The sequence below is a fragment of the Trichomonas vaginalis genome, chromosome V (assembly GCF_026262505.1).
Source record: "Trichomonas vaginalis G3 chromosome V, whole genome shotgun sequence".
Taxonomy (NCBI): Eukaryota; Parabasalia; order Trichomonadida; family Trichomonadidae; genus Trichomonas; species Trichomonas vaginalis.
The window spans coordinates 23,258,752-23,286,709 of record NC_067207.1 but is presented as its reverse complement, the minus strand read 5'-3'; the positions used below and the strand labels follow the sequence as shown (position 1 = coordinate 23,286,709).

Below are 27,958 nucleotides of genomic sequence, written 5' to 3'. Positions count from 1 at the left end.
AGTTATCAGTTTATACAGAATTATTTACTGAATTCAGAGTAAAATTTCGTACGTTAAAGCGCATTTTCTTATGATATCGATTTACATCACCATTTCTGATTCGTATCAATTGTTTGTATCGATTTATGCATCATAAAATAAGACGTTAAAATCATTTTCATGGAAAAACCTGCAGCAGCACCTGATACTATCATCAGTAGTCTTCATGGTCATGCTTATGTCTATAAGAAGCAAGATGTTCTTGGAATTGGTGGATTCGCAACTGTTTACAAAGTATTTGAGAAATCAACAAGCCAAGAATACGCAATGAAGGTAATTCCAAAAGACAGAATCACAAAACCAAAGGCGCAAGAGAGATTAAAGCTAGAAATCCAAATTCAATCAGCTTTGCATCATCCAAACGTTTTAAGGAGTTATGGAGCATTTGAAGATGCAACAAACCATTACATAGTTACAGAATTGTGTCCTGGCCTTTCAATCCGCGATCTTCTCAAAAAGAAAGGAAATTTGACTGAATTTGAGACTGTTAAGGTAATTAAAGATGTTCTTGAAGGTCTTGTGTATCTGCATGATAACAGAGTCATTCATCGTGACATCAAGCTTGAAAATTTCCTCGTTGGCAAAGATGGTCGAGTAAAAATTGCAGATTTCGGTCTAAGTACTAAACTAAGCTACGATGATGAGAAAAAGTATACTGTTTGTGGAACACCAAATTATTTAAGCCCAGAAATATTGGCAGATGCTTCAAAAGGTCATAGTTATGAAGTTGATATTTGGGCAATCGGAGTTTCCGTTTATGCAATGTTAATCGGACGCCCGCCATTCCAAACAGCAAGGACAAAGCTTACTTACGAGCATATCAAAACTTGTTCTTATCTTTTTCCTGTCGAACCAAAGATTTCACAAGCCGCAAGAGATTTTATCAAATCAACCCTTCAGATCAAGCCTGAGCTCCGCCCAACTGCGCAAGAGTTGTTATATCATGAATTCATTACACAAATTAATTCTCCTGAATTTCAGGAATGTAACAAGCAGAGTTTATTAGATATAGCACAGGAAAAGCCAAAAATCATTAAACCAGTCACAATTCCTCGTGAAAATCCTCGTCCTGATCAGCAAAAAGAAAATGTTGACAATAATTGCATAAATGCATTCCCAATTAAATGCACAGAAGCAACAATGCCAAGATATTGCGTCTCCAGGTTCTGCGACCATGCAGAAAAATACGGATTAGGATATCTTTTGATTGATGGAACGATTGGAGCTTGTTTCAATGATTCAAGCAGAATGATCATGGATCCACACGAAGAATTCGTTCAATATTGGCCGGATTATCAAACTTTTTTTCCTGAAATTTTGAGTCCTCACGATACAAAGTACTCGAAGAAACTTCTACTTATTAGAAAGTTTTCTGAGAACTTAAAGACCAATAGATCCATGTTCCAGCTTCCAACAAACAAATATAAATCTAATATTCCTTTAAAGCACGTGAAATACTGGATTAGAACAGATTATGCAACACTTTTTAGGATGGAAAACAGAGATATCCAAGTAAATTTCACTGACAAAATTAAAATTGTCATTTTCTGGTCAACAAAGAAAATGATGATGCTAAGTTCAATCAAGCAACCAGGAAAATTGATTGGACTTAACGAATTGTACGAAGGATCTCCATATCATGAGGAACATAAGAGATTTGTAATTGCAAAACAACTTCTTGAAGAAATGAGTGCAAAATAAGTTGTTTTAGTAAGATTTTTTGTATTTGAATTGATCTATTTATCATTAAATTTAAAAATTTTAAAAAAATTAAAATAATTTTTTTTACTAATAATAAAATAAACATAATATTAAGAAACATTATATTATACACAAGGTACTTCATCAATAGATTGATCACTTCCATCAAATTCTTTCTTAAATGGATCATCTTCGCCTTCTCCTGTATTTCCTGGTTCGTATTTAACTGTTTCAGGGTACAATGATGAATTAAGAGCCTTTGCTTGTTCACTTTCCATTGAATCGCTAGAGACATCATTTTTATTAAATTTATTATAAATTAGGAAAACAGCTACCATAATTATTATTGCAATAAGTATTCCTACAACAATTATTGCGATTCCCCAATTAGGAAATTTCTTTGTTTGTGATTCATTCAGGTAAATTGAATTTGCAGGTGTTGAAGAAGGTTCTACTGTAGCAAATGGAGTTTTAGGGATATCAGATGGAGATGGAGTTGCAGTTGGATCTGTGAAACAATAGTTTTCATAGAAATAGAATGTAATTGCTAATGTTTGACTTGAATTATCATTATTAATGGAAGAAATGGATTGATCTGCTGGTATTTCATTCATATAACAATCTTTAAATAAAACTTCGCTTTCAGCTTTTACAAATTTCTGGTTATTTTCCATATTAAATTTAAATATGGATTTTGTTATGAGAATTGTAATAGATTCGCTTGATGGAGATATATAAAGAGAAACTCCGTTTGTCGCTTCTGTTACACTGTTATTTACAAAGTTTATATGATCAATTAATTCAAATGCGTCAAAAGTCCTAAAGCAATTGTTTGTCTTGCATTTATTGTTAATAAATGAGGAGTACGTAATATTTCCTGATCCAATGTATATGCCAGAAGCTCCTTCTGCGTTATTTTCAGTTAAATTTGTAGATTTTAGGAAAAGTACGTTTTCTGCTGGTTTTAACAAAACCATTGTGGAACTTTCAGAAGAATCATCTCCGGAAGCGTAACAATTGAAAGCTGTTGTAAGATGAAATTGAATTGGAGCATTTGAGTAGATAAACGATCCTTTTTCTGCGCGACAGTATTTTGTACAAATTTTATTAAAGATTATGTATCCTTGGTGTGCAGTTATCGAACCTTCTTGATATGATGAACAATCAAAGAAAAGCAGATCTTCAAATAATGAAAATTTGTGAGCTTGAATGAGTATAGCACCTGCACCGTCACCATTGAGACTAATAAATTGGGATTGGTGTACATATAAGCCTTTAATATTTGAGCCAGAATAATCTTGATAAGTAGCAACATTAGTATGGTCGTCTGTAATAGGTTCGTTCATGTAGAATTGTTCCCAGCTAAGGTGTGCACATAAAGCTTCAACTATCATCAAACGATTTAAATTTCAATGAAATTCAATATGCGGTAGAGTTTATTTTTTTATGAAATTGTTTCTGTTATTATGTTCTGGATAAGATTTCATTTCATTTATTCAAAATTTTGAATCTAAAAGTGGTTTTAAAAAAAACAAGTTGGTTTTATTTCGGAAACTATTGAATAAGAATCGTTTATTCCTCAAAAGATTGGAAGTCTGCGGTGATCATGCAAATCAATGAACTATGAAGTTATTTATAGATTTCTTGTTCAATCATCTTTTCTTGCAAGATTTTGATGGGAAAAAAAATTTCGAAATAAAAAATTAATGCCCACGTCGAATAATCTTCTAAAGTTCGTAATATTTCTTCAATTGGTGTTTTTCTGCTCAATATTCAAACAACAGCAAATGAGTACATATTTTATACTTTCATATTCAGAGTATCAAATAGATTACATCGCGAAGAAAGATAAATGCAATAGATGTGATCTTACTCCATCAAGTACTAGCATTTCTACAAATAGAGATATGATAATAACAACAGCTTTTAATAAAATCAACAATTTCATTCCATTTATCAATTCTCTTCGCACATTTAATAATGAATGTAGAATATTAGTAATAACAGATCGCCATACATATCGAAAAGCCGCTAGTATTATCAAAAAAGCACAATGCGGAGTAGAATTTTTAATAATTCCGTATAAATTCGAAGACAAAATAGATATTTGGTTTTACAGATGGGCAATTATCGGTGATTATCTCCTACAGAATCAAAAATACATCGATAATGTCATTCAAATTGATTTATTTGATACAATCTTCCAATCAGACCCATTTTCGCGCTTTACAGGCGGTAATATATTTTATTTATGCCACGAAGATGCAAATTACTATAAATTATTTAACGAAAACGTTTGGGTCCAATACGAATTTGAAAATACTTGTAGATATACTAATGACAAGAATTGTCCCTATACTAATTATACAGAACTAATAATGAACCTTCTTCCAATTAATGCTGGCATGGAAGCAGGAAATGTTAAGAATTTTATAAAATTTACACAAATTATGAGAAAATACGGTAATGAAACGTCTCGCAAAGGTGCTGGAGATGATCAGCATTACCTTACTTTTAGTATGGCTCTTGGACATTTTAAAAAACTCTTTAAATACAAATTTCTTAATTATTCGAATGATTTCATGCTTTCTGGATTCAGATATTATATAGGTCATCCAGAAAGAACAGAAGGACAGAAGTTTGGGAACTGGTCCGTTGAAGGAAAAGTTCCTGCAATTTATCATCAATTTGATAGATCAGAATATTACGTAAACCAGATTAGAAAGCATTGTCACCTCACAGGTAAACTAGAACATCATGTTCAAATGAAATAATGGTTTCAAAATGAAAAATTCATTTATCATCGATGAAAATGCTTAGTATTTTCATTTCTTAATTACCAAATTGTTTATATTATTATATGTTATAATAGTTGATATGTCTATCAGCTATCATTTAAAGGATTCGTCGAATATTGTTTTAATCAATGTTTGTTATATTAGATGTTTTTAACATACATTCTATTCTTTTTGATTCAAAATTACTTTAATTCTATAGGCGAATATATCAAGATCAGAGCAGATAAATTTTATAAAATTTCTAATTACCAAAAGAATCCATGTTGTTGTGTACTAATACGACCGAATGCGACTACCTACAGATATTATTCAAATCCCAAGCCATTGATTTGGATTGAGAAGGGCTGACGATTTGAAAATAATCCAATCAGAACGAACATAAATCCGCTGATATGAATGTATATTTTTGATGTAAAGAGCCATAACTAAAATTCTGACGAAATTGGTCACTTCTGACAATGGAAATTTTCGATCGTTCAAATCATCGGGGAAAATTGTATCGTTCAATTTTGAATTGATATCCGCTGTTTTTGTCACTTTTAAATAAAAATGTCTTACACCAGAAGTCTATATATAATTCACTAATTAATTATTATAAAACTGACATCAAGATTTGAGAAGATAACGATCAACATCTCATTTTTATATTTTTTATAGAATGAAAAACATCGCAATCTTAAGCAGTGGAAGTGATAACTCTGGTATCAACTCTGCAATCCGTGCAGTTGTACGTTCAGCTCGTCATGCCAAAGTTCACGTTTATGGCGTTAACTACGGATACATCGGTCTTAGAGACGACAGCATGAAAATCATCACATCAAGAGACGTTTCTGGTCAGATGGGTAAAGCAGGCTGCTTCCTCGGAACAGGTCGTCCAGAAAACCTCTTTGATGATGATGCCAGCTTCAAGAAAATGCTCAGCAACATCGAGAAAAAGAAAATCGAAGGTCTCGTCGTGATCGGAGGCTACACATCTCTCACACAATCCAAGAAATTTGTTGACGCTGGAATTCCAACAGTGGCAATTCCATCTACAATTCAAGATGATATCGTTGGCACTGATATCTGCCTTGGTGTCGACTCTGCTGTCAACAACATTGTCAAGAACGTTGAAAGAATCCGCAGCTGCGAATCAACAATGGATAGAACCTTTCTTATTCGTTGTGAAGGTGAGACATGCGGCTCACTGGCATTAAGAGCTGGTCTTGTCTCCGGCGCAGACCTTATTCTTACCCCAGAGCAAGAATGCAAGGATATCAATGTTATTGTCGATAAGCTTCAGAAAGTTTACCAATCTGGTAAGACCCAATGCATCTGCCTTATTTCCCGTGGCTGGAAGCCAGGATGCGAAGCTCTTGCTGAATATTTATCAAAGCACGAGAACGAAACAGATCTCAGCGTTCGTGAAACGATTTTCGGCTACGTTCAGCGTGGTGGTGCTCCAACAGGTTTCGATCGCCTTATGGGTACAAATATGGGCGCTCTTGCCTTCCAGACCCTTACAAGTGGACAAACAGCTAAGATGACAGCATTATCTGATGGCCAGTACACAATTGTTCCTTATGAAGCCTTCCTCGATCAGCAAAAGAAATTAGATCCAAAGATGCTTGAACTCTTCGACTTGACCAAATAAACTTTCGAATTTTTTCTTCTTTTCTTAACTACTCTATCGATGCTTACTCTAAAAATTTAAAAAAATTAAAATTATTTTTTTATATTTTCTTTGATTCAAAGTTAATCATATGTATGAACTGTTTACTAACCTCTGTGAGTCGTGATTTTGCTAAATAATATGATTTATTTTGTAAATAAAAAAAAATCTAAATCGAAAGAAAGTTTTTAAAAAAAAATCAGTATGATTAATAAATCCAAAATTTGTTTAAAAACTAGTTTTAAACCTTCCTTCTAGCTGCAAACTTAGCGGCTAGCATAGATGCAAGATCGTTGCCACCGGCTGGAGGAGCAATATTTTGAACACCGCCGCCACCTGGTCCAGTGCTAACTGGTCCGGAACTTGCTGCTGGAGATGAAGAGCCACCACCAGCTTGGAAGTAAAGCTTTGGCTCTGGTGGTTTAACCTTTGTAGCGTTCTTCTTACGGAATTTGATCATGTCTTGGAGAGCATCATCTGTTGGCTTTACGATACCGCCGCCGCCAGACTTCTTTGCGCCCTTCTTTGCGCCCTTCTTTCCACCCTTTGGAGCTGGAGGTGGTGGAGGAGGAGCTGCGGCTGCGGCTGGAGGTGGTGGAGGAGCTGCATGAGCTGGAGCAGGCTTTGGAGCTGGTCTTGCACCGCCGAAGCCGCCTCTTGCAGCGCCACCGAATGCTGGACGTGCTGGCTGTGGTGCTGGAGCTGGTGCTGGTGCAGATACGTTTTTGTTTGCTGCTGCATTCTTCCTTCTTGCGAGCATTGCTGCTGCGGCTGCAGCTGGGTTGGATGAATCTACCATTGGAGGTGGAGCTGCAGCTGCTGGGGATGAGCCAGCGCCGGCACCTGGTGATGGACCGGCTCCGACTGTAGATGCACCGCCGCCACCGCCGGCCTGGAAGTAAAGCTTTGGCTCTGGTGGTTTAACCTTTGTAGCGTTCTTCTTACGGAATTTGATCATGTCTTGGAGAGCATCATCTGTTGGTTTGACAACGCCACCGCCGCCGCCTGATTTCTTGGCAGCCTTCTTTCCACCCTTTGGAGCTGGAGGTGGTGGAGGAGGAGCTGCGGCTGCGGCTGGAGGTGGTGGAGGAGCTGCATGAGCTGGAGCAGGCTTTGGAGCTGGTCTTGCACCGCCGAAGCCGCCTCTTGCAGCGCCACCGAATGCTGGACGTGCTGGCTGTGGTGCTGGAGCTGGTGCTGGTGCAGATACGTTTTTGTTTGCTGCTGCATTCTTCCTTCTTGCGAGCATTGCTGCTGCGGCTGCAGCTGGGTTGGATGAATCTACCATTGGAGGTGGAGCTGCAGCTGCTGGGGATGAGCCAGCGCCGGCACCTGGTGATGGACCGGCTCCGACTGTAGATGCACCGCCGCCACCGCCGGCCTGGAAGTAAAGCTTTGGCTCTGGTGGTTTAACCTTTGTAGCGTTCTTCTTACGGAATTTGATCATGTCTTGGAGAGCATCATCTGTTGGTTTGACAACGCCACCGCCGCCGCCTGATTTCTTGGCAGCCTTCTTTCCACCCTTTGGAGCTGGAGGTGGTGGTGGTGGAGCACCAGCTGAAGGAGGTGGTGGTGGAGGAGGAGGTGCGCCACCGCTTGGAGCACTTGATGATGATGACTTTGGTGAAGGAGCCTTTCTCTCTGGCTTGGCATCTGGATTCAATTTTGTATTTGTCTTTTTAAGAACTCTAGCCATAACCTTCTGTGCGATGGTTTGGTCTCTGAGCTGGTCCTGGGTGTAGCCCATTTCCTGTAATGTCTGTTCGAGGATTTGATGTTCACCGGTAATTTGAATTGATGAACTATCAGATTGCTTAGCACCACTAACGTAATCAACAGACTTGACATCGGAAATAATAAATTGTTCCTCGTCGTCCTTGCGTCCGAAGAATGATTTCTTCTTCTTCTTTGGTGATGCTGTTTTGATTTGCTTATAAAAGTTCTTCATTTCAGTATCACTAAGGAACTGGAAAGCCATCATGCAAACATCTGAAGGGAAAATGAAGAAGTCCTTGACTGGGGCTTTGCATTTGTCCTTAAAATCGTAATAAAGTTCATGTGAGAAAAGAAGTCTTGCTGTATTGAAATCATAAAGGTTAAGATAAACGCATTTTTGGGCATCATAATCTAACGTTAAGACACCTTCGGCTTTCTTAGTCCATGTCTTTGGATCTGGAAAAGCAACGAAAAACTGGGCGACAGTTCCGTAAATAAATGAAAATTGGGAATTTGCTGATTTGATCTTATCTAGGAGTTCTTTGGTAACTACAGGTTGTGATTTTCCCATTTAATTGATTTGAAAAATATGATAAAATTTTTACGTTTTCTGCCACAATTTTATGAGAGTTGATGTATATGAGCTTTTTAATGCATTTGTTTCAATATTTGAACATTATTAATGTGAAATTAGACAAAGTGAAGTGATTTTGTTCCATGAATGAAAGTTTATCGCGAAAATATCATTTTTTGTTTGATTCAGTAAGTATCCATATTTGAGTATCTAAATGTCACCTACGAATCAAAATTATTGCAGATTTATTTCGGGAAATTTATGGGTCAACATAGGTTTTGCCCCCTGTTTTCTAAGAAATCAATTTAGAATTTATCGGGAGTTGCGAGTTTTGACCGAGAACAAAGTATCAATTATTGAATATAAATATGATTTAAAGTTTCCAACTTCTTACTAACCTCAAAATCTAAGTAGTATATGATGTGGGTTGTGTGACTTTTTTTGTAATCGTAAGAATTCTCACATAATTGAATGATTTTTGAACATACTTCCGAATAGCAGATTTTAAAAATTTATGAATAATTTATAAAAAGTTTTTATTCCTACAATTCCTATATTACCATTAATAAAAAGAATATATTTTTGACGAAGTGAAGATTCGCACTTCGTCACAAAACTCCGAAAAAATAAAGTTAGATTTTTTTATTTAATATAAAATGTATGGAAAAAGAATAATATCTGATTTTGAACATTATTTGATTGATTTACTAATTGATCCACAAAGCTGTTGTAAAATTAATTTTGAATTTAAAATTAAAGGAACCGTAAATTTTGTATTTATTTATCACTTAAAAGAATATGACCGATATCATAATTTGATATATGAAACTAATATAATATTTGAAGATAACAAACTTACAAGCTTCGAACATGAAAATGATATAATATTCGAAGATGAAAAAAAGAAAGAGATTGAAAAGCAATTCAATGAATGCCTTTTAAATACATATGCGCACATTATAAGACATAAAATGAAATTAATTCCTTATTAATCAAAAATATTTTTTATCTTTATATAAAGATGACAAATAGAAAAATAATTTTTATCTGATAGAAATAATACCTACAAATGACGGTATATAAAAAATTGACTTCTTACGTAAAATTAAAACTAAGTTAAATTTATTTTTTTTATTTTTTATTTTATAATAAATGAGTATAACAACTAATTCATTGAAATCTTTAAAGTTCACTAATTCAGAATTAGAAAATATTTTAGAAAATTTTGGAGACGGTTCTTATCCAACATATATGCAGAATGTGAAAGAGTTTTCCAGATTGTTGAATGAATTTAAATATAACGGACCAATTACTAAAAAGGCTATAATGAGATATTTATATCCCAAAAAAGTTGAAAAACAGGAGAATATTCCTCTTTATGGTCCAGAGGACCTGGGCTCAGAGAGCCTTGAAACACCTCCTGAATATTTTGAAGAAAAAATTAAACAAGATGAATATTATAACGATGAGATTGAGAAATTGGAACAATTAAGAAATGAAATAGATGAAAGAATTAGTGAATTGAGAAATGCTGAGAATGAAGTAGAGGGTTTAATGAATATCCCAGCTTCAGAATCAGAAGTTCAAAAATCACATGAGGAAAGATATAAAAATTACTTTTTGGAATCTACTAAAAATTTATTAGATGGTGATATTGACGAAACACTTTCAGAAGAAGGCACAAAATTTATTCATAAACATAAGCTTCAGTTTATTGACGATGGAGATTATCCATGTATATTACTTTCACCTCCTCTTGATTCTGAAAAATTCAAAAAAGCACTGAAAAATGTAACATATGCAACAAATACGATTAAGAAAGAAGACCATGATATTTACACAAATTATTATTTAAATAAATGTACAGGTGTTGATAAAGTTTTTGATTTGTTAGATAAAATATCAAAAGAAACAATTGGTACATATAAAATTTTATGCGATTGTGGTTTCATTATTGAAGATACCAATAATGTTTCATATGAAAGAACAGCACCGAAGGAAGACGAAGTGGAAAGGTCTATACCATTCGTTATTAAGAACATAAAAGATATGAAAACTTATAAACATTATATTTATTCATTTATTTCAGAAAAAATGGAAGCAACCCATAAAACATCTTCTCATCATTTTATAGCTATTCATACATTCCTTTTCAAAGTTGTGAAATTAAATAAGACAGGAATTAGATTTAATGTATCAGGGTACGCATTCTTGAGTAAATTAAAATGTATTCGTCACGTCGCAGATGATAAAAATTTATGTGTTCTTAATTCATTTTATGGACTTTAGCCCTGGACTCTCTGAGTCTCGGACTTTAAAAAAAATAAACTTTATTTTTATTTATTTTTTAATTTTTATTCTTACATAAATGAACAAAAATGGAACAGCTAAAATGAATGATAATCAAATAAGAGCCGAAGGTAGAAGGTTATTTAAACGCTTCTATAACATTCCTGATGGTGTTAATCCTAAAACTCGTAGAAGTTATTTAAATGAAGCCATAGATGCATATGAAGGATTTGACATTTCATCAGAAAGTGAGAGGTTAGCAAGAATGTTAAACGTTAATATTGATTTTTATTATTGTGACCCTCAACCAGAAGACGTAGACATTAACAAGGTAGACTTTCCATTAGTGGAATCAATAATGATAGATCCAGAATTTGAAACAGTAAATATTTTATTAACACAGAGTCCATGTGGAAAACTTCACGCTGACAGAATTACAGACGTTGAAGCACTCACAGGATATAAAGTTTGCCCCTTTTGCAAAGAAGAAGTATATTCTATCCGTGATGATCCAGAAAGGAAAAACCAAAGAAGATTTTTAAAACATTGTGAGAAATGTAAAGAAAATAATGGAAGATTAATTCAAGACGTTCAATTGCAAAACACACAACAACCATATGCACCACATATCACGAAACAGAAGATATATCAATGGCTATTAGCACATAATTTGCAGGAATATTATAAACCAACAAGATATTATATTACTTTTGACTTCGAAACATTAGAGACTAAAGAAGAACTTCAACTTTCTGAATGTGCAACTTTGAACGCTTACTTAAAACCATTTATGGTATCATCAACTGTCAAAATAAAGCCGCAAAGCGGCGAGGTCGTAGACCGTGATAAAACATTTACGAGGAATTTTTGCTTAACATCAAGTGATTCGTTCATCTCTGATTGGATTGAATTTTTATTTTCAACCTGTTCATTAGTTGCTAAATCAAATATTGAACAATATGAAGAATTAATGAATACATTAAATGAGAAACAAAAGGAAGCAATGAAAGAGCTTTTAGATGAAGAATTTAATAAAGTGAATATCATTGGTTTTAATTCGGGAAAGTTTGATTTAAATTTAATTCTTCGTGATTTAAATACTGCAAAATGGAAGATAAAATCAATGCTGGGTTCTTCTTCTCAATTTAAGCAAGTCATAGTAAAGAAAACAAACTGTCCATATGAATTAAGATTTATTGACATCAGAAATTATATAGCGGGTGGAACATTAGACCAATTCACTCAAGATTTCGGAAACAATAAATCACGTGTTAAATCCTTTTTCCCTTATCAATTCATCACATGGGAGAATTACGAAGATGAATTATATAAAAAGGAACCATTCACTCAAGATTCATTTTATTCAGCATTAACACAAGAAACAATATCCGATTCAGATTATCAAATATATCTCAATGATGCTAAAAATTTTGAGAATAGATTAGAATATTTTATTCATTATTGCAATAAAGACGTTGAAATTATGATTGACCCAATTGATAAAATTATCGAAGAAACATTTGTTTATAAAATTGACATGCTTCATAATCTTTCTTTATCATCGAATGCATCAATGATTCGTTACGCGTTAGCATATAAGAACTTCAATCCTAACGAAACATATCCAGAAGAAGAAAATGTGGAATCAAGTTTTGAATTAACAAAAAAGTATTGGAAATATAAAATTGATCATATAAGAAACAAGATGAAAAGGCGAAAAGAGATACCAAAAACAATGTTTCAATGGATGACTATCAATACTATCACGATTTAATCCTTTCATCTAAATGCAAAATGTGTGGTAAAGCGTTTACATATGCAAATAAACCAACATTGGATAGAATCGATAATGAAAAACCACATACCAAAGAAAATTGTCAGTTAATGTGTTGTTATTGCAATGTCGTAAAATCAAATAAAGATGAAGATGTTCAACGTTTAAGAATCAATTTAAGAAATTATGCATTAAAAAATAATTTACCAATGACTTTAGATTCAGTTGAAGCTTATCACATTCTCCGTAATGGAATTACTGGTGGTCTATCAAATGTTCAACATCGTGTTAATCTTAAAGGAATCACGCACATTAATAAACTTTCATATAATCCAGAAACTAAAACTGTATCAAATGAGGACACCACCAACATTATGACTCATTTCGTTGGAGTTGACTTTAATTCATTATATCCTTCATCATTTTCATCTAATCCTCATGATTTCATTCAATATACTGACCATAAAATGTATATGCCGGGAAGATTGAATGGTGTTATCATTTGTGATACAGCAACAAAGAAAGCAAAAGCACTGGGAATATTAAGAAGAAAAATACTTTATTCGTGGCTGAAGTAAAGGGTCACATTGATGAAAAATACATTAATGATTACATAAACTTTTTACCGATAATAAGAAACTTAGATATTATCACAGATGAAAAAACAATTGGCAGTTTTATGTATAATTACATGAAATCAAACAATCTACCAGTTGACCAGAAACAGAGAAAATTAACTCAGTTAGCATCAACACACAACCAATATCAACCATTTTCTTCTTATTATCTTTGGTATCTAATAGACAGATTTCATTTTATCATTGATGATATTCAATCAATTTTAACATTTACGAAAAACACTTGTTTTAATGAATTTGCGAACGAATTTATGAACGAAAGACAAAAGGCTGAATTAGAAGGAAATAAAGGAAAAAGTTTATTTTGCAAGATTTCACTTAATGGATCATATGGTTACGATGCAATGAATACACAAAATTACGCAAAGACTAAAATAATGAATGCACAGAAGCACGCGTTGCATGTATGTCAAATAAGTTTAAAAACATAAGAGAAATAGGAGAGGATACGTATCAAGTGATGCTCAAAGATAGATTTTATAGATGTGATACATGTTTACAAGAGGCATTCTTCACTTTAGATAATGCTAAATACTGGTATTTGGTTTTCATTTATGATTTTATGTATAAATGCATGAATTAATCGTTTTCATTTCATTGAAGGTGATACTGATTCATCTTATTGGGCAATCGCTGGCGACCCAAATCTTCCTAACACTCAAGCATTTCAAGCAATTGTTACTGATAAACAATTTTATGATAAAAACATTTTCAAATTCGCACCATTTGATTTCTTCTGTTTTGATGAGAAATTTAAACCTAAATTAAAGAATAAAGCTGAAGAAAAAGCACATGAGAAGAAGTTATTGGGTTTAGCAATTGAGAAACAAGGTGATAACATGGTTGCTTTATGTCCTAAGTGTTATACATCATTCAACGGTTCAATTGATGGAAGTGATTTTAAAAAGATTGCACAAAAAATGAAAGGTGTTAGTTTACGACAAAATAAACAATTAACACCTAAAAATTATTTGGATATAATAAATGATAAATTGATATTTGATGGTCAGAATATTAATTTACAACTTAAAAACGGGTCAATGACTCGCTTAACAATTGGTAAGACTGCATTAACAGGAGCACACACTAAGGCTGTATGTTGTGAAAATGGATGTTGTATGCCATTTATTTAATAATTTAAAATTTATTTAATGAAATGCCACAGAAGAGACAAAAGGAACCGTTAATGATGGTTTTGATACTATGATTCAAAGAGGTGGGCACCCTTAAAACACTTATTTTATTTTTATATAAATGGATAGCGTAGATTTAAAAATTTTAATTGATAATTTAGTATTTAATCAAAATTTTCTTGATTATTATGATTTAAAAGCATATCTCCAAAAATATGATAACAATATAACGGGTGATGATATGGAATATTATTATCCATATTATAAAAATGAAATTTTGAAATATCATAATAAAATAATTTCTGAAATTAAAGACAAAATTAAAAATAATGAATATTCAAAGGGAAAAACTAAATCACAACTTAAACAGTTGAAAGATTTCAAAAATAAAGTATTAACAGAAGAAGATATTGATGAATTATATAAATTATATAATCCTGAGCCGCAAAAGCCAAAGGTGCAAAACACCCAGGTCCTTCAGACCATAAATGAAGCACAAGCTTTAATTTATGATTCATTAGTTAAACCATATTCAGCCCGACTTTTAAATGAAGATCAACTTTTGGAATTCATCCTTCAACATAAACTCGAAGCGGGAAAGTATATCAAACCTTTATATACAGCATATTTAAAACAAATGAATAGAATACATCCAGAATTAATGAAGGAAGGAATGAAATCCAAAATCAAAGCAGATAAAATTAAACCACTTGCAACACCAAAACCTCCAACGACAGTACCGCCTCCTCCTTCAGTTAATCCTTCATCATTCACTTTATTATATCCATTTCAAACATTAAAGAAGCAAAAAGATTTTAAAAAGGATTTCAAGATATTAAATAAACCAATTGACCCGAAAATTCAACCGTTAAAGGAAAAATTTAGTCGACCTTCATTTGCTCCATATCCATATTCATACGAAATCGATCATCTGGAATATTCAAAAGGAAACGTTACTTATTTATTTGCCATTAACATTAACACTAGATATTTATATTGCATTCCGGTGAAAGGGAAAACAAAACAGGAAACAAGAAGAGCTATTCAATACTTACTAGATCATGAAAGAGTAGATAATATCAGGGGTGATGGTGATAAAGGATTTCAGGCAGCTATGACTCATTATTTCCCACAAATTAATTTTTTCTTCTCATCCTCTCCATATACGTTTCATAATAAAATAGTTGATGCGGTAATGAGAACTCTTAGAGATGCGTTAGGGGTTAACGGTCAGATATACTGGGATGGAAATCATGACTCCATCATACAGCAGTTAGTATATTATTATAATAATACATGGCATAGAACTATAAACATGAAACCAGTGGAAATGAAAAATGATATTTCAAAAGAATGGGAATATATTAGAAAGCAAATGGAAAGGTTGAATGATGTTAAACGTGAACAAATTAATTCGGGGCTCATGAATTTTAAACAAGGAAATAAAGTTTTAATTCATCTCGATTATGGAAAAACTGATAAATCAATGACAAAAAGAAGACGAAGATTTGACACGATAGCTGAATTTGTTAGATATATTAACGGCAATGCATTAGTTGAAGTTGACAATAAATTAATAGAAATTCCGATTTATTTTATTACTCCATTATATTTAAATAATATTTAATTTTTTTTATTTCGTAAGAAATGAGTGACAACAAAGCAGTCAAGAGTCCAGACGATGAATATAAAAAGAAACTAAACAGAATTAAATCAAAAATATGCTATTACAAAAAGAAGCCGCAATGCGGTGGGGTTGAAAACGATAAAGAGAGGAAAGAAATAATCGAAAAATTAGAAACTTACCGTTCAATCCTTAAACTGAGTGAAGCAAAAATAAAAGAATTTAATAGAATAAATAAATTGATTGGAAGAGATGAATTTAATAAAGATGAATTTTTAAACTCAATCCAAATTTAATTTTTATTCCTCTTCGACAACGTCTCTCTTTCCATCATTACTGCATAACCACATTTTCTCAGTTTTAGTGGTTTGTTATTTTTAGCAAGTTCTCGCATCATTTTTATCATTTCCTCCCTTGTTATGATTCGTGGTAAATTTTGAGCTTGTGGGGTATCCGTTTATGATAAAAATAAAAATTTGTTATCACTTATTTTATCGTTAATGGTTTTAGGTTATTCAATAATTAATTATTTTTGAAGAACTGAAGGTGTCACCACGTCACCATGTCACCAGGTTAATTAACTTCTCTGAAAAAATGAGACAACATGACATTTTGACAACATCACAGGAGGAAGGCAGTTATGAATTATTTTTGAAGAACTGAAGGTGTCACCACGTCACCATGTCACCAGGTTAATTAACTTCTCTGAAAAAATGAGACAACATGACATTTTGACAACATCACAGGAGGAAGGCAGTTATGAATTATTTTTGAATAACTGAAGGTGTCACTACTTCACCATGTGTCACTCGGTTAATTAACTTCTCTGAAAAAATGAGACAACATGACATTTTGACAACAACACAGGAAATATGATGCAGTCCAAAAATAAAGTTAGTTTTAAAATTATTTTTATTTTTTTATTCCTATATAAATGACAGCAACAAACAACAACAACAACAACTATATCGTTTCTGATGAAAAAGTTATTGATTCATTAGCTGAGGAATTAGTTGTGGCAGAAACTAAAACCCTCAACGAAAGAATTGGTGAAAACAAGATTGATTTACATAACTACCTCAAACATGATGGAGGAAGAGGAAGGAAAACTGGTGTGGCTTTATTAGTAAATAAAATTTCAAATTTAACGATTATAGATGTTGATATCAATAAATCATACAATGATGAACTTAAAGAAACAGTTAGAAAAGACATTCTATCAAAACTTTCGGATAAAGATGTTATCGTTAAAACCGCTTCAGGAGGTCTTCACATTTATTGCAACACTAATTTCTTCTATGCAGTTTCGAACAGAATGATTAAATGCTATTCCTGCAATGATTATGATATTGATATAATGACTTCAATGGATGATTCAAAGCGTTCATTAGTGGTTATGGCTGATTCAAGAGTTCGCAAGAATGCAACAGAACCAATCAATACATACTCATTCATTCGTGGAAGTTATGATTCAACATTAACTAGAACAGTGAATGATATATTAAATGATTTGAATATTAAGGTAAGAGTTGAACAGAAGAACGAAGAAATAAAGACTATCATGAATGAAAACAAAGATGTAAACATTGACGATAAACTTGCCCAGAGCATAGTTGATGGCATTAGTGATTTTGAAGTACATAATGATGGTGGAAACATGAATTTAGAAAAAGAAGTGACATTATTCACACTGTTTCAAGCAATTAATTCGTTACCTAATCATTTAATTAATGAAGCATACGATAACGTTTATAATTTCTGCAATTTAACTGAAAATGCAAAAAGTAATTTTGAAAAAGCACGTAGTAGATATGCACATTTAATGACTTCTCCATTTGTTTTGGTGAAGATTCTAAAACTTTATCAAAAGGAATATTATGATGAATATGTTTTACCTTTATTACGTAAGCCAAAAATAACATTTGATATCAAACTTGATGACTCGTTTTTGATAACAGATATTAGACGCAGGGCTGAAAATCATCAGTATAAAAACAGTTCTGAAGTAATTGAGGATTTATCACGTGTAATCCGTTTTGTAGATTGTGGAAATAAATATTTCATTCAAAAGGACTATAATATCCACGACAAAATGAATCAAATATCATTCGTTCTTCAATCAAACATGAAAGAGTCACTCAAAATGATTAAATTATTTAAAGAAGAAGGTAAAACCATAACAGCATGGGACGTACTATTAAATCAATTATCCTCATTAACCGTTAAGGGTGTTTGCTTTAAATCTGATTCCCCAGATGTTTTCTCAACGTTTCAGGGTTATAAATACAACATTCTTGAAAAGCCTGATTACTCAAAAATTGAGATGTTTATGAATTTCATTAAAGAAGCCATTTGTGATAATAACGATGAAGTGTATAAATACCTTCTCGCTGGATTGCATCAATGATTCAACATCCTGGAATCAAGAATGAAACAGCAATTATTTGGAAAGGACTTCAGGGAACAGGTAAAAACAGATTTACAGATATTATTCTGAACTTCTCGCTGGTTATTCATGTAAAAACATTACTGAAATAAGTGAGCTAACGGGTAATTTCAATTCAGTAGTTGAGAATAAAATGTTTCTTGTACTTAATGAACTCAAGAATGTTGGTGAAGATAGACTCGCAAACTTCAACGCTTTGAAATCAATTATTACGGATAATGAGATTAGAATTAATGAAAAGAATCAACCCAGAAGAACTGCTCAGAATGTTGCCAATTTCATTTTGGTAAACTAATAACGTCTACCCTGTCAAATTGAAGTTGGAGACAGAAGATACGTAGTTTTAAGGGTATATGGTAAATTCAAGGGTCAATTTGATTACTTCAAGAATTTAATGGATTCATGCACTAAGAATTTTATGATAACCTTTTAACATATTTTATCAATTACGACCTTTCCATCATTTAATGTACGAATCATACCGATGACTGAAGCCAAACAAGATTTAATTGAATTATCAACAAATCCTTTAGATGAATGGATAAATACACATATGATGAATTGAGTGCAGGTATGACATGTAAAAATGCCTCTATTCTGCAAACCATCAGACATGAAAGACAAGAATTCCAAATGAGCATTAAGGATAAATGTGATAGGAAACAGAGAAGAATAGATGGTAAACAAACATGGTGTTGTTTGTTTTGAAAGAAGAAATGAAAGGATTATATAAACAGGTTGAACCAAACGATAATGAGGATTCATTTACTGACGATGAAATACCTGTAAATGAGGCAGTATAAAGTATGATTGGAATTTATTTTTGCCTTCCTCCTGTGTTGTTGTCAAAATGTCATGTTGTCTCATTTTTTCAGAGAAGTTAATTAACCGAGTGACACATGGTGAAGTAGTGACACCTTCAGTTCTTCAAAAATAATTAATTATTGAATAACCTAAAACATGAGACTTTGTCTCCGGACTCTTTGAGTCACTTAACGTAAACATTAACGTAAACATTTATTTCTGCAGTTCATCCATTACTTCATTACCTAATTAATTACAGACATAAAATATATTTAGTTCATTCATTGAACTCTATACCATGCGTAAACTGTCATGTAAGGTGGCATGTATTCTTTACTTTGTCCCGTTGTTTGTGTATATTCTGAAACGTGATGTGTATGGTTTCCTTCTCCCTGAGTGTCACTCCAGTAACAATTTATGGCAAACTTAACGTCGTCTTTAACATCATATCCTTTACCTTTTGTCATTCCTGACCAATCCCAATATCTATGCTTGCCAACCTGCTTGAGATGTACTTAAATCTATGTAGTGACTGTGTGCGGGTAAATTTTCACCTGAAATCGTTTTACTTCCTCCTGTTTCCTTTGAAGAGTTTGCACAATACAAAACCTGTCAACTATTTGTTCCCATGCACCAACACCAAACATTACTTGAGGACCTCTTGCATCCATAGATGTATAAATAGAACCTACTGGGTTCATTAAATCAAACATATGAGATATTATAGGATTGTCTCTTTTGAACTTAAAATATAGTGTAACTATTTCAGGTTTCTTCTGGTTTGTGTCAGAATATTTTTTATAATATAATCTTATGTTTTCAGGGTAGGTAAAATCTTGACTATAATATTTATTTCTGTCATCTGTATAATAATATACTATTCTCGTTTTTTCTATTGCATTATATCTTTTATATCTATAATAATCTAAATATAATGTTAACTTTTGTTCATCTACATGTGGTGTTCTGACATCATCTCCATAGTCATAATAATATGGTGCTGGAGCTGGGTCAGGCAATGTCATATCTGCCATTTCATAAACTCTTAAATATTTCTTTTGTTCGTCTCCATATAAGTTTAAGTAACAGTTGTTGTCTAATGGAACTTTAACTTGTGTGCCATCATTCTTTTTATAACTTACATACATTTCATTGTTATTTTTCGGAATGAGTTTACACCGTGTACCATTTTTTAAGGACTGTACAAACTGCCATCTAAAATATTTATTTTCTTCATTGACAGAAAAATCACCAACAATAGTTTCAATATTTTTTGTTCCTATCAAACTTTGGTATATTTCGTTAACATATGTTTTATCCGCCTTCTTCTCTAACTCATCGTTAACATATGTTTTATCCGCCTTCTTCTCTAACTCATCGTTAACATATGTTTTATCCGCCTTCTTCTCTAACTCATCGTTAACATATGTTTTATCCGCTTTAAGGTCTAAACATCCTGAAACCCATCCTGTATCGGCTTTAGTTTTTAAAATCTTTGATGTCCATTCATGATACCATTCAACCCTTTCTTTAATTTCATTATCTTTTTCATCAACATAAACCAAATTTGCCTTCTTCATTAACTCACTATCCACATATTCCTTATCCACCCTCTTCATTATGTCATTTAGGAAACCTTCTATGAATTCCTCATTTAAATTAAATCTTCCAATCTTCAAAACTTTAGGAAATGCATTTAATGCGTAATATCTTTGTTCTTCTGGTGGAATTGATGTTATATCATCCGTTATACCTTTAATGTTTGAATTCATAAATAAAATTTCTTTTATATTTGATATCACTGCACCACCCTTGCAAACGAATTCGAAATGGTCATTTTTCAATACTATAGGGTGTCCAAAGGTGTGTTTAGCACAAACCTGAATACTGCGAATAGAAATAAACAAGTTACATATATATAAAGTTTATTTAAATATAATCACCATTGGATTCAATCACGCGTTCGCAGCGATCGATCCAGGCTTGAAAGACGCGCTTTAAATCATCATGAGAAAATTGCTCAAATTGCTCTCTTACAAAATTTTCAAGATCATCTGGACTCGCGAATTCGCGTCCTTCAGCTCTCTTTTTTAGCGTGCCGAATAAATAAAAATCAGAGGGTGCAATATCAGGTGAATAAATTGGGTTTGGAACAACTTTGACATTGTTTTTCCACCAAGTAATTCATTACCTTATGACTTTTGTGAACTCTTGAATTATCAAAATGAATTGCAAACTTTTGTTTTTGTTGTTTGGATTTCTCAAACTCATCAGAATTGATAATTTGAGTAAGAACATTGTCAATTAGATACTGAGCATTCATCGTATTAGGTTTTTGAAGAATATCAATTGCGATGATGCCATTCACGCCCCAAAAAACCGACAACATCATCATTGGTGTGTCAATTTTTTTCTTCGGGAATGTTTGCGGATTTTCATCCTTCGAGATCCACATGATTTTGGCTTCTGTTGCATATTGAAACCAAGACTCGTCCCCTGTTACTAAAAAGCGAAACTTCTTGGATTGATACGCACACCAATATAGAGAGGAGCTCTTCGAAGATTGGACTCTAGATTTTTTTTGAACTGAATTAAGGTTGTGCGGAACCCAACGTGTATACGCTAGTTTGTAGTTCAAATAATTGTGCAGATAATAACTGACTGTTGTACGTGGTATCTTTGTCATCTCCTCTATCCTTCTGAGTGATGCTCTTGGGTCTTCATCTAGCGCTTGAAGAATTGCTTTGATTTTTCTTTGATCCGGCGATTTTTTGTCAATTTTTATGATGGGCGCCTTTTTGTTCATGAAGTGATACATCCTAACATGATACGTTACAGTGAAATAGCTAGGAGCATCCATACCGAAGCATTTTACCAATGTCTCGTAGATTTTTTACAGTCTTTGCATTTTTTTTGCAAGAGCGAGGATGTTTTCTTTATGATTCATTAAAAAAATGAAAAAAATCCCGCCAAAATTTCCCGCGAAACCGCCTCTTGTCTCAAAATTCATTTTATATCCCGGCATGGCGCCAAAATACAACATACTCATCATATACATATATTCATATTTTTTATTATATATTTATAATCAGCATATATCTCCTTTAATAGTCTCATATAGAGCGCTGTGCTAAACGCACCTTTGGACACCCTATATTCTCCAAATCTCCATATTTCAACCTTTGCGTTTGTTCTGCCGTCTTTGAATTATATGCATATATGGCGTATGTAATGGTCTGAGGGACCTGGGTGCTTTGTGCCTTAAGTTGTGTGGTTGCTGTTGTTTAATCATTTATTATGATTTAAAAATAAATATTTAATCTGTTATCTCATCAGCTATTTTTTCTATTTGAAATTGCCATAATATTTCATTCATGAATTCTAAATCACAATCAAATAGGTCAGTTATTCTAAATTTAATATTTGATAAATCTTTTGAATGAAGAATAAATGAATTCCCGGATAATTGAAACGGATATGATAAAGAAAATGTGTTTAAGTTGATGGATAAAATGTTTTGTATTGATGGGTAAGAGTTAGGGTCTAATGTTTGATGTGAAAATCTCATTGGGGTATTAACTTTATCACATTTGATTAAAATGAAATTGGAACCAGTGTCAGAATACAAAACATCCCCAACATCTTTTTCAAAATTTAATATCCCCAACAATGAACGAAGATGAGGAGTACAAAATTTAATTTTCAGCGGAAATTTAATAAGGTTATTTATTTCATCAAGTTCAAAAAGTTTATCAGGTTTTGATTTAAAATTTTCTTCATACCATACGATAAATGATTCATTTAAATAACTTAAAATCATGTTAATATCCCATTTCGCTATCACATTATTTATATACATATCATACGTTTTTTCAAGGTCATCTTTAATAAATGATATATAATCTGAAGGGTCTAAAAGAATGGGATTAAATTTACCACTCACAGAAACGAGAGTAACATTATAAATTCCGCTAACTGTTAAATTTAATTCACAGTTATTATTCGAAATAATATTGATAATTGACATTTTTATTACGATTAAAAATATGGTAAAGCGTTATTTTCCAGTGATAAATAAAACTAGAATAAGATTACCTCAAGAATTCATAAATTCAACGAATAAGAAATTCATTCATGTTATAAATTTTAGTGTTTTCAGAAAATATGAGTCAATGTCATATTCATCAACAGGTTATATTTCACTTCATTCAAATTTAGTTCAATCAAACCCATATAATGACCATTTCATAAGATTTTCAGATGGTATTAAAAATGTAATTGATAGATTAAAATATGAACAGATTGACAATATCGAATTTTTGGAATTTTGGTTTAAATATCCCGATGGAAAAAAGATTGAAGTTAAAGATAAAGCTGATACTATAACAAAAACAATTACAATGACCGATCCAGATAGTGGGGAACAAAAAGAAATAAAACAAACGATAGAAACTGGTGAAAGGTCAATTATTATTGATTATGATTCAAAGGATTATTATTCGATAATGTTAATGCTTGAATATTAAATAGCCTTAACAAAGAATTTTTCAAGTGATATTTTATATTCATCAACTATTTTATTATAAATATCATTATATGTTAAATGAAGTTCAGTTGTTGTTCCGTTCTTTGATATCTTAATTGTGCTAATATCCTTTATAGGATTTATTTTTGCAACTGTTCCGCAGCATGAAACCTCATCATCTATGAAAAATTGAATCTTAACGTCTGAATCTTGAACATCACAAAGAATGGCGATAATGTGAATTAATGATTCATAAGGTAAAATAATTAAACCAGATTGGTCAATTAAATTTATTATTGAATCATAATTATTAATTATTATATCACGGTAAATTTTCATTAATTCAGAATTAATGTCTACTTTATATGGCGCATTGCGACTGGAATCGTAGATTCCTGGGTTCTCGATGTTTGATGAAAGAGGTGGGGGGTATGTTGGATAAGTGGGAATTTCAACGGTTCTTTACCGGGTTCAGATAAAATGATTGGGTCTCCATCTTCTTTATTTTGCTCCTCCTCTTTTTCGGTAAGTCACGAGTTAATAAATTTGGTTGAGTTGCTGACCTTGTTAATTCAGGGCTAACATTAACTTTAACATTTTGAATAATTCGTGATTTATCATCATTTACGTTATAACCAACCGTAATCTCTGCTTTTGCGTTTGTGTTCTTTTGACTTGTGAAACGTCTTCTCATTTATAATTGAATAAAAAAAAGAAAAATATATTTAAAGTTTTATTTAGTTGTTACGGTAATATCCCAAGGTTCATCCTTGTTTGCTTATACTTTCTTTGTAACTGCACCAATTATGTTATTGATATTGCTTTGAGTTTCTTCCAGTCTTATTTTATCATTTACAATATCTTTAATCATTTCATTACATGCATTCTTAAAACCATCTGATTTTTCTAATTTACGTCTATCACTTTCTTTAATTAAATCAAAGTTATAACCTTGTTGAGAATAAAGTGGTTTCTTTATCAATTCCTTGAACGCTTCTGAAAGTGAAGATGAAGAAATTCTTGCCACTTGAATTGGTTTAAATTCTGCTTTCATTGCTTCTTTCTGTTCATTGAACACTGGATCGAATAAAGCAACTTTAAAGAATTTCTTAGCTGGAATTTCAGGTCTCAAATTTGCATATTGACCATCAAACTGATTAACATATCGTGGTAATCCATCCGGTCCCTCTTCAAGCATTTAATTCTTCATTGAAATAAGAATATGGATTATGACGGTATGAATTAATTGGACCATTTTCACCTTCTCCAATGTTTGTTTAACAGCTTTTCCATTTTCATCAAATTGCATAGGATAACGTTCATTATATGCTTTACGTTTAGGATAATCAGATATAGTTAATTTATAACCATTTATGACTTTAATATTACCTTGACCATCAGTAACGAAAACTTCATTTATACCATCAGGTTTCCATTTGGTCCTGTAATGTCTGCTTCGTGTGCTTCCCAATTTGGTCCATGACGTTTGGCATATGCTTGAGCTTCTGGTAATGTTAAAACGTTTCTCATTTGTTTAACATCCTTTTGAAGACCGCAACAATGTGGACTAATTCTTTCATTCCGTCTGGAACTTTCATAGTTCTATTATATGCACCCTTTTTGTTTGTCCCTTGTTTTAATGGAACCTGTAGAAGATTTGCTATTTCTGTCATGTTTAATTATAAATAAAAAATAAAAATTAATTATAAAAAGTTAATCAAATTTAACACTTCCTTTATTTAAATCAACTATTATTTTTCCATGTTCTCCTAATTGTGATATTGTGTGTAAAGTTCATTAATGCTCATTGGTAAATTCACTTGATAAAGCATAACGTTCAACTGTTGACGACTAAAACCACTGAAAATGAAAAGGGTGACAGGTTTGATTTAATGTTTGTGCTTAATGCTTTGAAATATTGAACAGCCATAAAGAATGAACACTGAATGTGTCGACATTGAGTTAATAATGATTAAAATATGATTTCTCATTTGTTATTAGTTTTGATTTCACGGCATCATCTAGAAAAATTAGTGAATGCAAAAATTCTTTATCAAAATTTGAAATAGAAAGTGTTTCAAATAATTCATCCCGTTGTTTATCAATAATTTTATCCTCTAATCCTTGCTTCTTGATTGTATTATATAATTCTTTATACATTAAAAAGTTTTTTAAATAATCTTCTGCTTCTTCTTGTGATAAATAAATAATTGGAATTTTGATTAAATGCTTTAAAGATTCAAATGTATCATCTGAAGGTGAACCTGAACGGTTGATATAAATTAACACATGTGAATAGGGGGAAGTGTTAGCAATAATGATAATTTGTTTTAATATCGTTAATGTTTTACCTTTATTTTGTTTACCAATTGCTGCAGTGATTGAATTTAAGTAACATTCAGAATATGGAATTTTCATTAATTTTTCCTTAGATAGAGCATTTCTATTATCACTCAATGCTTCATTAATCATATCATCTACGTATGTATTATATACTCCGCTAATTCTTCATAAGGGGTGGATGAATTTAAATCCATTTAATCAAAAATAAATTTATAATTTTAAACATTTCTATTCATCAATATTTCATCATATGAACTTCTATACTGTGGTGGTGTACCTGTTGGATGATATTTCAAACCTTCATCCGGTGTCCATGTCCAATACGTAGTCCTAGTAAACCAAACCTGAGGAGGATTTGTCACCTTTGAACAGTAAGTGTCATTTTCACCCTGAATGATTGGATAAGCTTTCACTTGTACTGTAACTTGTGAATTGAAAGTTTCTAATCCATCAAAGAATATACCCGCTCCATCACGTTGAACTGGAATAGTGCATAAGAATGAAGTTTGGTCTTTCCATGTTCTAGCTAATGGCTTGCCATTATCATCATTCAGTGGTCTAGTTAATGAGTCCTCGTATTCTTCCGTGCATTCATTCACTCCATCTAAATCAGAAGCTTGAAGCATACGTGTAAAGAATATGTCACCCACTGTGGTCATCGCTTGATCGGGGAAGTTTCTGGAATCTATAGTGACCTGAAGACCTCGAAGCATTGGATTTTCTAAAACTGTTCTTTGCATTGCATTCTTCGGAAATGTTAACACAACATCTGTAACATTATGAAGAGCGTATGAGAAATCTGAGCTAATACCTTCAGGAGTGATGCAACCTCCATTTAGTGAACGAACGTCAATATGTTGAGCTGGAATCATGAATGGATCTTCCTTACTGAATAAACGTGGTATTGCTTTAACTGATTCTTCAATTAAACCGTATCCTGGTGTAATGCATTTATCCTCTAAAACTTCCATCTTTGTGCATGAAATAATAACGTTATCAACTGTTGCGTCAGCAGATGTAGCGGCTAAGCTTGTAATTAATTTGGTAGGAAGTCCGATTTGTTGGAATTTGCGATCATATTTATAAACATGATTCATAATCTTTTCATAATTTTCATCAGTTATCTTTTCATAAACGTAATTTTGTAAATCAGCAACTCTTAACGGGTCAACCTGACAAAATACTAAAGTATCCCTGAAAACATAATATTTAAGAATGATTTCACCAAATGATTTAGGATAATCATCGAACGCCTGAAATGCTAACAAATCATTTACCGGAATAATCATATCAAAAGTGACATCAACTTCTTCATTTGCTTCTTGAAAACTTCTGAAGGGTCAATATATTTACCACATACTGAGTTATCATATTTTTGAACATTATTATATAACGAATGAACAAACTTTTTAACTTTCCTTTCTGATTTTGGTTTATATGTTGCAAATGCGAAAGATTCACGGGCGCAATCCATCTGAAGATAACCGGCATCACCTCTTTCGGTTTCTACTTCTAATTGTTTAAAGCTTTGATTTGATGATTTGTAACCAACGAATAAACGCATGCATTTAAAAGCGGCATCACATGTGAAAGCTTTATTTGAAACTAGAGTTGCTTTAACTTTGCGTTTAATATATGTGTCACCTAATTGGTTCACATCATGAGCCGGATTTGTAATTCTTAAATGAGTTTGTTTATCATCAAAATATGGAGCATCAGAGTCATAGCATGAACTTTCAAGTTCTCTATAATATCTTCTACCGTCATTCTTTGCGAATATTTCATTTATCTTTTCGAATGAATGAAACACATTTCCATTAATCGGTTTAGTGTTTGGCACCAAATAGTTAGTCGTCATTTATTATAAATAAAAAATCAAAATTAAAAGATGAAAATGAATTTT

At 32.3% G+C, this 27,958-nt stretch overlaps 8 protein-coding genes and 6 pseudogenes across 14 annotated transcripts, besides 3 other annotated features; 9 read left to right on the top strand and 5 right to left on the bottom strand.

The window, feature by feature from the left end:
• Positions 1–68: 68 nt before the first annotated feature.
• Positions 69–1,802, top strand: TVAGG3_0388560 (regulation of centriole replication; the record flags this gene model as incomplete). Its single annotated transcript, XM_001305514.1, has 1 exon — positions 160–1,740. One exon carries the CDS (start codon positions 160–162, stop codon positions 1,738–1,740), a length of 1,581 nt encoding a protein of 526 aa, XP_001305515.1.
• Positions 1,803–1,865: 63 nt separating this feature from the next.
• On the bottom strand, positions 1,866–3,134 carry TVAGG3_0388550 (uncharacterized protein; the record flags this gene model as incomplete). Its single annotated transcript, XM_001305513.1, has 1 exon — positions 1,866–3,134. One exon carries the CDS (start codon positions 3,132–3,134, stop codon positions 1,866–1,868), a length of 1,269 nt encoding a protein of 422 aa, XP_001305514.1.
• Positions 3,135–3,454: 320 nt separating this feature from the next.
• Positions 3,455–4,660, top strand: TVAGG3_0388540 (uncharacterized protein; the record flags this gene model as incomplete). Its single annotated transcript, XM_001305512.2, has 1 exon — positions 3,528–4,514. One exon carries the CDS (start codon positions 3,528–3,530, stop codon positions 4,512–4,514), a length of 987 nt encoding a protein of 328 aa, XP_001305513.1.
• A 522-nt stretch (positions 4,661–5,182) lies between these two features.
• TVAGG3_0388530 (6-phosphofructokinase protein) lies at positions 5,183–6,241 on the top strand (the record flags this gene model as incomplete). The annotated part of the gene is made up of 1 exon (XM_001305511.2): positions 5,197–6,171. One exon carries the CDS (start codon positions 5,197–5,199, stop codon positions 6,169–6,171), a length of 975 nt encoding a protein of 324 aa, XP_001305512.1.
• Positions 6,242–6,399: 158 nt separating this feature from the next.
• On the bottom strand, positions 6,400–8,487 carry TVAGG3_0388520 (positive regulation of Arp2/3 complex-mediated actin nucleation; the record flags this gene model as incomplete). The annotated part of the gene is made up of 1 exon (XM_001305510.1): positions 6,431–8,476. One exon carries the CDS (start codon positions 8,474–8,476, stop codon positions 6,431–6,433), a length of 2,046 nt encoding a protein of 681 aa, XP_001305511.1.
• A 648-nt stretch (positions 8,488–9,135) lies between these two features.
• Positions 9,136–19,935: a mobile genetic element.
• On the top strand, positions 9,632–9,971 carry TVAGG3_0388510 (uncharacterized protein; the record flags this gene model as incomplete). The annotated part of the gene is made up of 1 exon (XM_051232310.1): positions 9,632–9,971. A coding segment is annotated over one exon (340 nt), but the record flags the coding sequence as incomplete, so codon positions are not given.
• On the top strand, positions 10,034–10,768 carry TVAGG3_0388500 (uncharacterized protein; the record flags this gene model as incomplete). Its single annotated transcript, XM_051232309.1, has 1 exon — positions 10,034–10,768. The coding sequence occupies one exon, from the start codon at positions 10,034–10,036 to the stop codon at positions 10,766–10,768; it is 735 nt and encodes a 244-aa protein (XP_051102039.1).
• TVAGG3_0388490 lies at positions 11,034–12,565 on the top strand (annotated as a pseudogene). The gene has a single exon. A coding segment is annotated over exon 1 (1,532 nt).
• Positions 12,917–13,744, top strand: TVAGG3_0388480 (annotated as a pseudogene). The gene has a single exon. A coding segment is annotated over exon 1 (828 nt).
• On the top strand, positions 15,961–16,233 carry TVAGG3_0388470 (uncharacterized protein; the record flags this gene model as incomplete). The annotated part of the gene is made up of 1 exon (XM_051232308.1): positions 15,961–16,233. The coding sequence occupies one exon, from the start codon at positions 15,961–15,963 to the stop codon at positions 16,231–16,233; it is 273 nt and encodes a 90-aa protein (XP_051102038.1).
• On the top strand, positions 16,872–18,445 carry TVAGG3_0388460 (annotated as a pseudogene). Its single transcript has one exon. A coding segment is annotated over exon 1 (1,574 nt).
• Positions 19,936–26,124: a mobile genetic element.
• Positions 21,037–22,341: a mobile genetic element.
• TVAGG3_0388440 lies at positions 21,117–22,245 on the bottom strand (annotated as a pseudogene). The gene has a single exon. A coding segment is annotated over exon 1 (1,129 nt).
• TVAGG3_0388420 lies at positions 24,620–25,385 on the bottom strand (annotated as a pseudogene). Its single transcript has one exon. A coding segment is annotated over exon 1 (766 nt).
• A 149-nt stretch (positions 26,125–26,273) lies between the features above and the next one.
• On the bottom strand, positions 26,274–27,913 carry TVAGG3_0388400 (annotated as a pseudogene). The gene has a single exon. A coding segment is annotated over exon 1 (1,640 nt).
• Between the last annotated feature and the right edge of the window lie 45 nt (positions 27,914–27,958).